This window comes from Mobula birostris, chromosome 7, assembly GCF_030028105.1.
Source record: "Mobula birostris isolate sMobBir1 chromosome 7, sMobBir1.hap1, whole genome shotgun sequence".
Lineage (NCBI taxonomy): Eukaryota > Metazoa > Chordata > Chondrichthyes > Myliobatiformes > Myliobatidae > Mobula > Mobula birostris.
Genome location: NC_092376.1, coordinates 153,367,503 through 153,381,742, shown reverse-complemented (window position 1 = coordinate 153,381,742; position 14,240 = coordinate 153,367,503). Strand labels below are relative to the sequence as shown.

Genomic DNA, 14,240 nt, shown 5'->3' with positions numbered 1-14,240 from the left:
CTTTCTGTCCTTTATTATTTTTTCTTCTTTTATCACTGGGTTCATATTTATAGTTCTGCACATCTAGGTTAACTGTCATAAGTGGGCTTGTGGCTCTCAATTTGTCATTGTATAAAACTTAATAGCATCTGGTAGCATGAAAATTTTCATTAATAACATGCATTTGACCGTTCACTTAGCAACTTGAAGCTGAATAAAACATATATCAAGTAATTTGTAAGGTCTTACAATCTATCCAAGAGAAAGGAAACAACTAATAAATAAATTAGAGGTTTTACTGAGATGCAGTAAAGTTGATTTGCCAAATCAGGCCTATTTCATTATCTACCTGGGGGAAAAAAAAATCCCCGTGGTCATAGGAATCTTTGAGTGAGTTAAGGCTCATGGAAGCATTCTTAATACCTTTAACTAGTAACAGTAAATCTTGGCGGGCTTGGGACCTGGGTAAGTTTTGCCTGGATTGCAGGTTGTGTTCTCTTGAATCCTGAATATCAGCTGAATTCATGTGCAAATACCACAACTAGAACTTGTATTGAACAGCTAGAGATATGCTGAAACATTGATTCTGCAGCTGTGAAGTAACTTTGCGACCCTACTGTGGATCTCGAACCTCAAAGGTAATGATGGTTTGCTGTACGTATTTTGTGCAACTTTGAAATACCAGTTGATAGGAGACCGGACCCACCATTGCCCATTAGGTTGTGCATTGGGCAACTAAGGGACAACAGAATGTGAAGGCACAGTTTAACAGGCAATATAGTGCAGGAGTTACCTGTGTAATTATTGCACAAGCTGTTACATAAAATGTTTGAATAACATCCTGGTTTCCATTCACATCTAATTATCTTGTACCCTTCAAGCCCATTTGGTCAGATGTTTTTTTTTAATTTAAAAATGGCTTCCTAGAGTAAAGTGGAATTAAAAGCAATTGCCTTCTTTAAAGCAGAAAGTCGGCCAGAAGGAGTGGAGTTATTGTTGCAACACACATCAAAGTTGCTGGTGAACGCAGCAGGCCAGGCAGCATCTGTAGGAAGAGGTGCAGTCGACGTTTCAGGCCGAGACCCTTCTGAAACGTCGACTGCACCTCTTCCTACAGATGCTGCCTGGCCTGCTGTGTTCACCAGCAACTTTGATGTGTGTTGCTTGAATTTCCAGCATCTGCAGAATTCCTGGTTGTTGGAGTTATTGTTGTGCTGTTATGCACACATAGCTCCTTGCAGACGCTGGTGAGGTGAGGGCCTCCCTCAGTCAGAGTTGACCATGGATTTTCTAGCTGTTTGGATATGCAAGCCTGGGCAGTATAGTATGGAGAGCAAGCTGTTGGTCATGTAGCAAGCTCCCCCTCTCCACGCACTTGATAAACCCAAAGGAACGGCAGAGACCGATACAGTTTGGTATCAGTGGTGTTGCAGGAGTTGCCAGTCTGCATTGAACTCAATGTAGGACTGCCTTAGGGACTCCAGCTCCAGATTTTTTCCTCTGGATTTACTCCCGAAGCCTTCCCCATGAGTAGGTATAGCCGCAAGGCAGTGGAGGTTTGTGAGAATTTTCCTTCTAGATGAGCTGCCAACCACAGCTGATGAGCTCTATCTGCTCGAAGCAACTGGTTTTAAGGCACCAGTAATCCACCTTTGCCCCTTCTCCTGTCAGTAGAAACGGTTCTGCCAGATTTAGCAACAAAGCCGCATGTAAAGGCCGGGAGCTGGACTTGGTTGTCAGTGGCTATTTGAGGCATATGCATTTGAGGAGCATTCAATAGGTAGTGGGAGCTTGTCCCCGTTACCACCCCGGCTATAACAACCTTGAAGACACTAAATATAGATTGTGTTTCGACATAGTGAAGAGAGGCTGGAGTTTGATACTGTTGTTTGTAGCAAGATGTAAAAGTCCAGAAGGTTGTATAAAAGTCCAGAATGTCACAAATCTACTGAGAGAGAACAGCAATTTGGTTTTGGGATGGATAATAAGCTACAATTGTATGTTGAAGTAGGCTAATGTTACCCTTTATTTTGCACATGGGGAACTGACATCTGTACTGAGGAAACTAGGAGTTGTGCTGTTGGGATCTGAGACACCCCTGTCCTCCACTGTCCTTGTAGCTTTACTTTTTGTCTCAGTTTCTGTTATAATGAAGGCTCTGAAACATTAACATTATTTCCCCTCCCACAGATGCGGCCAGAACTGCTAAGTCAACATGGGACGTAGGACATGGAGACCCTTTGGCCCACAATGTTGTGCCACCATTTTAGCCAACCTCAAGACCAATCTAACCTTTCTCTCCCACGTAGCCCTCCATTTTTATTCTTTCACCAGTGTGCCTATCTAAGAGCCTCTTAAATGTCCCCAATGTATCTCTGTGCCACTTACCACACCCCCTCCCCCACGGTGCATTCCCACTCTCTCTGATTTTTTTTAAACATCCCCTTGGTACATTCCTCCAATCACCTTGAAAGTATGCCCTCTTACCTGTCAAGTTTCCTCTCATCTTTCTTCACTCCAGAGAAACAGCCCTGGGTTGCTCAACCTTTTCTCATAAGACATATTCAATCTTGGCAGCACCCTGGTAAATTTCCTCTGCACCCTCTTGTATATCTTTCCTATGATAAGGTGACCTGAACTGAACAGAGTCCCAGAACAGATGCCTGTGGAACACAACTAGTTACAAACCTCCAGGTAGAATACACTCCATCTACTACCACCCTCTGCCTTCTATGGGTAAGCCAATTCTGAATCCACGCAGCCACGTTTCCCTGGATCCCATGCCACATGACTTTCTAACTGAGCCTACCATGAGGAATTTTGTGGAACAGTTTACTAAAAACAATACAAAACACATCCACCGCTGTACCTTCATCAATTTGATGTCATTCCCTTGAAGAATTTGTTCGGGTTCATGAGCCACATCCAGCCCCTCACAAAGCCATACTGGCTATCCCTAATCAGACTATGCCTCTCCGAATGCTCATAAATCTTGTCTCAAGAATCCCCCCAGTAGTTTTCCCACCACTGATATGAGACTCACTGCCTGTAATTTCCAAGATTATCCCTATTACTTTCTAGAACAAAATAAAAAGTTGCCATCCTCTGACCTTGGAGTGTTTCCATAATTATCTCTTTGGAAAAACTCATCCTTGCACTTATCCTTGCAACTTCACTAAATCTTACACCTGCCCCTCCATTTCCTCATTCATCACTATTGAAGGTTTTAAACAGCCCTTCCAGGTGAGGCAGATCCTTCACATATGAATCCAGTGGTATTATTTATTGCATCCAGTGTAGCTTCCTCTACAACAGTGAGGCCCAACGCAGATTAGGGGATTGTTTTGTTGAACTCTGCTGTGACCACTGTAACAGCCAGGATTTCCTGGTGGCCAGCCATTTTCAATCTACTTCCCATTCCCACACCACCATGTCTGTCCACGGCCTTCTCTACTGCCAAATTGAGGCTAGATACAGATTAGAGGAACAACTTAATGTTTCAGCTTGGTAATCTCCAACATGACAGCATAAATATCTATTTCTCTTAACTTCTAGTAATCTTTTTTCCTGTGTTTCCCCCATCGCATACATTCCTCCCTCCAATTCCCCTCCTCACCTCCTTCAGCTTATTCCATGGTCTATTGTTCTGCCTTTATCAGATTACGTCTTCTTCAGCCCTTTGTATTTTCCAGCTGTCATCTTCTGACTTTTTGCAATATCCCCATTTCCCCCTCCTCCACCTGCCTGTCTTCACCCCCCACCCCCAGGTTCACCTCACAGTAAATTTATGACATGTGTACTTTGATAATTTACTTAGATCTTTTAACCTATCATTCACCAGCTTTTGCTCCACCCTTCCCCCACATTTATATACTGGCTCTCTCCCGTATTTCTTTCTAGTGCTGATAAAATGTCTCAGCAGAAGACATTTCCCTCCATGGATACTGCATGATCCACTGAGTTCCACCAGCATTTTGTGTGTCCCTCAGAATCCCTTCCAGTAACTTAGCCACCATTGATGTTGGTCTCACCGGTCTGTAGTCCTCAACTAACAGTACAACTTCAGCAACCCTACAGTCTTCAGAAACTTCACCTGTGACTAAAGGTGTAACAAATCATCTCTGCAAAGGCATTTGCAACTTTTTCTTTAACTTTCCACAAGTTATTAGGATGCAGTCGTCAAACCCTGGGGATTTATTCACCTAGTGCACTTTTAAGGCTGCTAGTACTTCTTTCCTGGTACTGCTGTGGTTGAAGACATCATCAGTAATTTTCTTCAGTTCCTTAGCAACAGTGAGAAGATGTAAATCAGTATATATTTGGTTGGAGAGATGTATAGTAATATGAGAAATGAGTAACAGAATGTGGCAGGAAGGGATAGCAGGTTCAAATATCAGTGCCAATGAGTATGTTTCCTTACAATTATCATAGCCAGGAGAGGTAGTGAGAATAAGCTCCCACAGTCTATTTAGTGCTCCCAATGACATGCGTCTCAAATTGCCTCGGACAACCAAGTCTGGCTGCTGGCCTTCAGATGTAGTTTAGCTTCTAAGCCTGATAGAATTATTTCTTCTGACAGGGGAAGGGCAGGTTACTGGTCCCTTAAAACCAGTTGCTTTGGGCAGGTGGGACTTGACAGTCAAGGTTGGCAACTCATCTAGGAGAAGGAAAACTCTGATCTTAAACCTCCACTGGCTTGTGGCCATAATCACTTATGAGGAAGGCTTTGGAAGTAAACGCTAAGGGAAATTCAGAACTGGAGTCCCCAAGACGGTTTTATGTTGAGTTCAACACTAATTGAAAACTCCTGCGATGATGCTGGTGCTGAACTATCAATATCTGCTGTTCCTTTGGATTCACAGCTGCGTGGAGATGGGGAGCCTGCTGCATATGCAACAGCTTGGTCACCATATCATACTGTCCTGGCTTGCGTATCACGTAGATAGCTAGGATGGACCATGTAAGGTCTGCCTCAAACAAGGCAAGAGGTTACAAAAGTAATCAAAGGACAAACCAGAAGTCTCTGTACCCAAATGCATGTAATATTTAGTGCAAAATAATTACATTACTAATCAAGTGCTCAACTACACTAATCCCTTCTACCTACACAATGTCTAGATCCTTACATTTCCTACACTTCCATGTTCCTATCTAAGAGACTCTTGAATGCACCCCCTGGCAGTGCATTCCAGGTACCCCACTCTGGTATTAAAAACAAGCTTGCCTCACACATCTCATTTGAACTTGCTCCCTCTCGCCTTCACTGCATGTCCTTTGGTATGAGACACTCCAACTCTGGGAGAAAGATGCTAGCACACTACTCTACTTGTGCCTCTCCCAATCATATAGGAGGGGTGATTGATAAGTTCGTGGCCTAAGGTCGAAGGAGTCAATTTTAGAAAACTTAGCACATTTATTTTTCAACATAGGCCCCTCCTACATTTACACACTTAGTTCAGCAGTCGTGGAGCATACAGATCTTGGACCTCCAGAAAGTGTCCACAGATGGGTGATTGATAAGTTCGTGGCCGAAGGTAGGAGGAGATGACTTGTACAGCTCTCGTTACATGCAGTTCAACTCTTTGAGTGATTATACAGAAAGTTTGAAGTTAATAGCTCATCTTCTAAGTTAGGCCACAAACTTATCAATCACCCCTGATGAGTTATTAACTTCAAGCTTTCTGCCTAATCACTTAAGAGTTGAACTGCATGTGCATGTAACGAGAGCTGTATAACTCATCTCCTTATGCCTTAGGCCACGAACTTACCAATCACCCCTGCTGTGGACACTTTCTGGAGGTCCAAGATCTGTATGCTCCATGACCACTGGACTAAGTGTGTAAATGTAGGAGAGGACTTTGTTGAAAAATAAATGTGCTAGGTTTTCTAAAATTGACTCCTTAGGCCATGAGTTTATCAACCACCCCTCATAAACCTCTGAGATTTCCCTTTGGTCTCCACTGCTCCAGAGAAAAACATCCCAAGTCTGTGCAACCTCTGCTTGTCATACATCCAGGCACCGTCTTCATAAACCTCTCCGCATCTTCTTCAAAGCCTCCATTGCCTTCCATTAACTGAATGCAATACTGCAGATGCCTCTGAACTAGTTTTATAACAGTACAACATGACTTCCCGACTTTTGAACTCTTTTCCTTGTCTAATAAGGCCTTTACCAGCCTTTCAGTGAGCTACAGACTTACCACAAGATCCCACTGCACATCAGTTTTGCTATTCAGTGTATTATCCCTTGACATTTGCCCTCTCAAAGTTCAACACTTCACATTTAGCCATTTCTCCAACCATATCTGCTATCGATCTGCATCCAGCTATGTACTTTGGCAGTCTTCTACACTATCCACAACACCACTGATCTTCATTTTGTCTGCAAGCTTACAAACCCACCCATCTATACAGAGAGAGAGAGACGTCACCTCCTCAAGACTCTCTAGTTATTAGTAGGACATAAAGCCTTGCTGACAGTCCCTATTTTGGCTATGATTTCCCAAATACTCATAAATCCTATCCTTAAGATTCTTCAGTATCTTCCCTTCCATTAGCATGGACTGACCTGTCTATAGCTTCCAGAATTAGTCTTATTTCCCTTTTTGAATAATGGAACAATACTGCCTACTCACCAAACCTCTGGGATCTTGCCTGTGGCTACAGAGGACATTAAAATATTGGCGAAGGTTCCTACACAACTCTATCAGACTCTGGTTAGACTACACTTTGAGTATTGTGTTCATTTCTGGTTGCCTCATTATAGGAAGGATGTAGAAGCTTTAGAGGGAGACTGCAGAGGAAATTTATCAGGATGCTGTCTGGATTAGTGCACACGTTTTATGGGGAGAGATTAAGCGAACAGGAATGAGAGGAGACTTGACGGAAGTGTATAAGATGATAAGAAGCATTGATCCAGTTGACAGCCAGCACCTTTCTCCCAGAGTGGCAATGGCTAATACGAGAGGTGCTTGGAGTAAAGTAAGTGGGTGGGGTAGTGATTTGGATAGGCACGTAGATGAAAGAAAACTGGAGGATTAGGTGGGAGGGAAGGCTAGACTAACCTTGGAATAGGTTAAAAGCTTGCCAAAACAACTTGGGCCAAAAGGCCTATTCTATGTTTAATCTTATCTCTTCCCTATCTTAATTATCTGTGGTATATTCCATCAGGCCCTGGGGACTTAATATTCTTTGAGGCTCAATGTTGATTGTGGAGGAGTGGTGATAGTGAAGGATAACTTGTTTACAAAATCTGAATGCGAAAGCAGTTTAACTGGGAAATAACTAAGTTGAGAAGTTATTTGTGGGAGTTGTGTAGAGCGTTTTTAACAGTAACAATGTGATATGGCAGTGTATAGAGTAAGAAATAATGGATACTTGTCAGAAATGTATGAAAATATTCATGGAGTTTTATTCTATACATAGCAAGAAAAATCTGATATGGAAGAACAGACTGGATGGAAATAAGTGCTTTTGGAATCGTCTCTTAGAACAGCATATTTTGAAGCCAACCAAAGAACAGATATTTTATAAAGAGATTGGATTAATTAGTGATCTCCTCTTGAGGAACCCCTAGCTAGCAGTGACAATAATTTAATTGATTTTCACATTAAGTTTGAGAGAAAAGAATGGGTCCCACTAGATTATTTTGAGCTTGGATAAGGACAGCTGAGAGACTGGTGTAGGGGGCAGGGCTTCAGATTCTTGGATAATTGGGATCTCTTCTGGGGGAAGTATGACCTGTTCAAAAAGGACAGGTTACACCTGAACCCGAAGGGGACCAATATCCTGGCGGGAAAGTTTAATAGAGCTGTTAGGGAGGGTTTAAACTAATTTGGCAGGGGGATGGGAACCGGAATGATAGAGCAGAGGAAGGGGATAACAGAAACAAATCTAAGATAGTGAGCAGTAAAGATGTCAGGAAAGACAGGCAGGTGATGGGGCAAATGTGTAGCCATTGGGATGAGTTGAAGTGCAATAAAGTTGCATTGAAATCAAAGCAAAAAGTATCAAATACTGGTCTTAAGATGTTGTACTTAAATGCACACAGCATAAGGAATAAGGTGGATGATCTTGTACAGCTACAGATTGGCAGGTATGATATTGTGGCCATCACTGAGACCTGGCTAAAGGATGCATGTCTCTGGGAGCTGAATGTCCAAGGATACACAGTGTATCAGAAGGATAGGAAGATAGGCAGAGGGGGAGGTGTGGCTTTATTGGTAAGAAATGATATTAAATCGTTAGAGGTGATATAGGATCGGAAGGTGCAGAATCTTTATGGGTTGAGCTAAGGAATAGCAGGGGTAAAAAGACCCTGATGGCAGTTATTTATAGGCCTCCAAACAGCTGCAGAGATGTGGACTACAAATTACAACTGGAAATAGAAAAGACTTCTCAGAAGGGCAGTGTTATGATAATTGTGGGGGATTTTAACATGCGAGTAGGTTGTAAAAATCAGGTCGGCACTGGATCTCAAGAGAGAGAATTTGTAGAATGTCTGTGAGATGGCTTTTGAACCGGAGGTGATTGGAGAGATTGAGGTGAAGGAACCCTTAGGAGACAGTGATCATAACATGATTGAGTTCACTGTGAAATTAGAAAAAGAGAAGCCGAGATCTGATGTGTCGGTGTTTCAGTGGAGTAAAGGAAATTACAGTGGCATGAGAGAGGAACTGGCCAAAGTTGACTGGAAAGAGACACTGGCGGGAAAGGCGACAGAGCAGCAGTGGCTGGAGTTTATGCGAAAAATGAATGTGCAAGACAGGTATATTCCAAAAAAGAAGAAATTTTCGAGTGGAAAAAGGATGCAACCGTGGTTGACAAGAGAAGTCAAAGCCAAGGTTAAAGCAAAGGAGAGGGCATACAAGGAAGCAAAAATTAGTGGGAAGACAGAGGATTGGGAAGTTTTAAAACCTTACGAAAGGAAACCAAGAAGGTCATTAAGGGAGAAAAGATTAACTATGAAAGGAAACTAGCAAATAATATCAAAGAGGATACTAAAAGCTTTTTCAAGTATATAAAGAGTAAAAGACAGGTGAGAGTAGATATAGGACTGATAGAAAATGATACTGGAGAAATTGTAGTGGGAGATGAGATGGCAGAGGAACTGAACAAGTATTTTGCATCAGTCTTCACTGAGGAAGACAGCAGGATACCGGACACTCAAGGGTTGCAGGGAAGAGAAGTGAGCGCAGTCACAATTACGACAGAGAAAGTACACAGGAAGCTGAATAGGCTAAAGGTCGATAAATCTCCTAGACCAGATGGAATGCACCCTCGTGTTCTGAAGGAAGTAGCTGTGGAGATTGCGGAGGCATTAGCGATAATCTTCCAAAAGTCGATAGATTCTGGCATGGTTCCGGAAGACTGGAACATTGCAAATGTCACTCCGCTATTTAAGAAGGGGGCAAGGAAGCAAAAAGGAAATTATAGACCTGTTAGCTTGACGTCGGTGGTTGGGAAGTTGTTGGAGTCGATTGTCAAGGATGAGGTTACAGAGTACCTGGAGGCATATGACAAGATAGGCAGAACTCAGCATGGATTCCTTAAAGGAAAATCCTGCCTGACAAACCTATTACAATTTTTTGAGGAAATTACCAGTAGGCTAGACAAGGGAGATGCAGTGGATGTTGTATATTTGGATTTTCAGAAGGCGTTTGACAAGGTGCCACATATGAGGCTACTTAACAAGATAAGAGCCCATGGAATTACGGGAAAGTTACATACGTGGATAGAGCGTTGGCTGATTGGCAGGAACCAGAGAGTGGGAATAAAGGGATCCTATTCTGGTTGGCTGCCGGTTACCAGTGGTGTTCCACAGGGATCAGTGTTGGGGCCGCTTCTTTTTACATTGTACATCAACGATCTGGATTATGGAATAGATGGCTTTGTGGCTAAGTTTGCTGACGATACAAAGATAGGTGGAGGGGCCGGTAGTGCTGAGGAAACGGAGAGTCTGCAGAGAGACTTGGATAGACTGGAAGAATGGGCAGAGAAGTGGCAAATGAAGTACAATGTTGGAAATTGTATGGTTATGCACTTTGGCAGAAAAAATAAATGGGCAGACTATTATTTAAATGGGGAAAGAATTCAAAGTTCTGAGATGCAACGGGACTTGGGAGTCCTCGTACAGGATTCCCTTAAAGTTAACCTCCAGGTTGAGTCAGTAGTGAAGAATGCAAAGTTGGCATTCATTTCTAGAGAAATAGAGAATAGGAGCAGGGATGTGATGTTGAGGCTCTATAAGGCGCTGGTGAGACCTCACTTGGAGTACCGTGAGCAGTTTTGGTGTCCTTATTTAAGAAAGGATGTGCTGACGTTGGAGAGGGTACAGAGAAGATTCACGAGAATGATTCCGGGAACGAGAGGGTTAACATATGAGGAACGTTTGTCCGCTCTTGGACTGTATTCCTTGGAGTTTAGAAGAATGAGGGGAGACCTCATAGAAACATTTCGAATGTTAAAAGGCATGGACAGAGTGGATGTGGCAAAGTTGTTTCCCATGATGGGAAAGTCTAGTACGAGAGGGCATGACTTCAGGATTGAAGGGCGCCCTTTCAGAACAGAAATGCGAAGAAATTTTTTTAGTCAGAGGGTGGTGAATCTATGGAATTTGTTGCCACGGGCAGCAGTGGAGGCCAAGTCATTGGGCGTATTTAAGGTAGAGATTGATAGGTATCTGAGTAGCCAGGGCATCAAAGGTTATGGTGAAAAGGCGGGGGAGTGGGACTAAATAGGATAAAATGGATCAGCTCATGATAAAATGGCAGAGCAGACTCGATGGGCTGAATGGCCTACTTTTGCTCCTTTGTCTTATGGTCTTATGGTCTATGAGGTTATGAAAACAGAGTTACCTAAAGTGAGCTGCCACTTGGGTTAAGGGATCAGTCAGTCACCTCTACAGTTCTTTTTGTTGAATTGTAGCAAATTAAGATACCAATTTTTGTGTATGCTTGCCTGTACGATTATCTTAAAGTTGGATTGTCTTCACTTAGCAATACTTTGGTGCATGACAAGTTCAATATTAGGAATGAGCAGCAAGTAATATGATAGAAGTAGGTTTAGGCCATTCAGTGCTTGTGCCTGCCTCCAGCATTCAGTTAAATAAGACCACAAGATATAGGAGCAGAATTAGGGCATTTGGCCCATGGAGTCTGAATCATTTTTCTTCTCAGCCCCAATCTCCTGCCTTCCCCCTGTATCCCTTTGTGCCCTGACCAATGAAGAATCTGTCAACATCTGCCTTAAATAATACTTAAGGACTTGGCCTACACAGCTGCCTATGGCAATATATTTCACAGATTCCCCACTCTCTGGCTAAAGAAATTCTTCCATCTCCATTCTAAAAGGATGCCCCTCTATTTTGAGGCTGTCCTCTGGTCTTAGACTCTCCCACCATAGGAACTATCCTTTCCACTTCCAATTAATTCTTTACTTAGGCACCACTTCCTTGCGCTCTGATATCCCTTGTTTCTTTTAATACCTTAAAAATCTGTTGCTTTGCCTCCTGAATATGCACAGCTGTTAAGCTTCCTTCTGTCAAGCATACAGAATTCAAAAGATTAGCAACTCAGTGCATGAAGAAGATTCTTTTCACTTCAGTCTTGATGCCTGAATCCTTATTTTGCTACTCCTGGTCCATAGGAAACATCAACTCTGCACCTACCCTGTCAGGGTCTGCATGAGTTTTGTATATTCCAATAAAATTACCTTTCTAAGGTCAAAAGTATGGGCTCAGTGTTCTTGACCTCTCCTTGTGTAAGAACACTGCCATCCGGGATTCAATCTAGTGAACTTTCGGTACACCCCTTCTATTACGTGTATCATCATAGACAGGGAGATCAGGCTATACGCAATAGTTGAGATATCATCACCAAAGCCCTATATAATTGAAGCGTAACACATTGATTTGTGAACTTGAATCGTATTGCAATAAATAGAGATCCATGAATGGTTGCTTTTCTGATTGTTTGCTGTACCTGCATTTCAACAGTGATTTGTGTAAAAGGGTGTGTAAACCCCTCTGAACATCATCATTCCATCGTACACCTTTGTTTGAAAATAACTTGCACTTTTCTACTTTTTCCCCCCCTCAGTGAATTACCTTGTGCTTTTCCATTTGACACGGCCTTGCCCACTCACTTTTCTACATCCTCCTGATGCCTCTCTGCATCCTGTTCACAGCCTACACTTGCACCTAGTTCTGTATCATCAGCAAACTTAGATTTTATACCTGATCCCCTCTCCAAATCATTGATTGTTGTGAGCTAGTAATCCAAGGACAGGACTGTAATTGAGCCCCAACTTGGATTGCAAAATTGATTGTTTTAAAACTGGAAAGTCAAATATTGAGTGGTTTCAGAGTGACACCAGCTCGTCTTGAACAATGAATAAGTATTGAATGGCATCGGGAGTGAGGTGAGATGAACGGGTGAAAGGAGCAAAGATTTTTATCCTTTTAATTAGCAGAAACTACTAGCTGCTTTTAGTTATTTGAGACTGATTTGTTCATAATTAATCTCTTAGGATGTTGGAAAATTGAGTTAATGAAGTGAGGTATCTAGAGTAGGAAATTACAGTTTGACTTTTGTTATAGGATTTTACAAAATGCATGCATTCTTAAGTAAAACTGCTTTTTTTGAGTAATCAGTTTATCATAAATGATATTGATAATTTCATTTCAATCATCAAAATAAATGATTCTGATTTACTTCAGCTCTGACGTGATTGTGGTGGTGGGCCATTAGGAGCAGTAACAACATTAGAAATTTCAACTTTTACTATTTGCCAGTGAATTGCATGCTGATGCACTGATCATTTATCCTGAATCGAATACGCATGCTGCTATGCAAAGCATCACAGTAGGGTAACTTGAAGCTTGCCTGTTTCACAATCTGATAGTTTATTTACACTTTGGCCTGGTTGATTTACTGTGGGAAGAGTCAGGTAGAGTTAAAATGGTAAGATGAGAAATGTTGACTGTTTCTAACATTTGCAGTTCACAGCACCCCCATGGACATGCCCAGTAGAGGAATCAATGAAGGTAGAGGCAGTGGGATAACAAGATCTGGTAAGAATTAAATGAGTTATCATTTATAGTAGTAATTTTAATGTTGAGTTCTTGTGGCTATCTATGTAGCTACTATTTACATTGAAATGTCTCAGTTAATGCTTCTAATTTTTGAAGGAAGGAACATTTGCTTGGTTTTTAAAAAATCCAAATAAATAACCTTAAAGAAACACTATTATTGAAACTAGTCATTTGATGCTATTGAGTATATGCAGGCTAAATTGTATTCTGATATGGCCAAGCTATGCTTCTGATTTGGGCATGACTGTTATAAGCTAGCAGAAATAGTCTGCTGTAAAATATATTAATCTTTTGAACCGTAGAGTATTTAATAATGTACCTACGATTTTAAATGCCTTTATAAAAGTACTCGTTTTTTTAACACTGTAATTGCACCCTCCTGACCAAGATATAGGAAAATAATTCAACTGAAGTTTCCAAGCTGAATACTTTTAACGTTTATTATTACTCCATAATCAGATTCTGACTTGCATCATGTAACAATTGTTGGCCAAGAAAAAGCTGCTGTTGGTATCTCCCAGTGTAGTTGTGAACAGAGGATAACTGACCTCAGTTCGTACCCATGAGACTGAAAAAAACACTATTTCTACTGTGTCTTCTCCAGTGTCTATTCAGGGACATCCTAAGGAGCAGACCAAATTTCTGTGCAAAACTAGTGCCCTGCATTTCATTATGTTGTAGACAATGTGACCACTGTCAATCTGCTTGAACTTTTTGTAATAATATCAATGCTGAACATTATATACGTTGTGTTTTATAATGAGAAAAAGTTCAAATACTGATGAGCCTGTTGAGTTCTTGATTTTATTTATTTCCTAAAAAAAGGATACTTTTTAGATCTATTCTAGGAAGCGATCAGTAGTAATTTGCAGTACATCAAAATGAATGAAAATCACAGACTATCTTTTTCAAAATGTAAAGCCACTGTCAAATATGTTTTAAAATTTATTTTTGACACAGCTTCCCTGAGCAGTCTGCTGATCACACCCTTTCCTTCACCAAGCTCCTCACTTCCAAGTAGTTGTGCAAGCAGTTACCATCGTCGTTGGCGACGCAGTAAGAATACCAGTCTTGAAAATGGAGTTTTTCCTAGGTGGTAAGCCTGAAAATTTTTGATGAAAAAGCCATTTGTAAATTGTCTTTCAACCTTGATGCTTTACAAAATAGA

At 41.5% G+C, this 14,240-nt stretch overlaps 1 protein-coding gene across 4 annotated transcripts in view; it reads left to right on the top strand.

The window, feature by feature from the left end:
• fnip1 (folliculin interacting protein 1) overlaps nucleotides 1-14,240 on the top strand; it is a 97,502-nt gene that overhangs the window by 49,279 nt on the left and 33,983 nt on the right. For all 4 annotated transcript variants that reach the window (XM_072263956.1, XM_072263954.1, XM_072263958.1 and 1 more), the window contains 2 exons: nucleotides 12,980-13,051; nucleotides 14,033-14,168. In XM_072263956.1, the coding sequence (XP_072120057.1) occupies nucleotides 12,980-13,051; nucleotides 14,033-14,168 (208 nt within the window). The remainder of the gene's footprint in view (nucleotides 1-12,979; nucleotides 13,052-14,032; nucleotides 14,169-14,240) is intronic.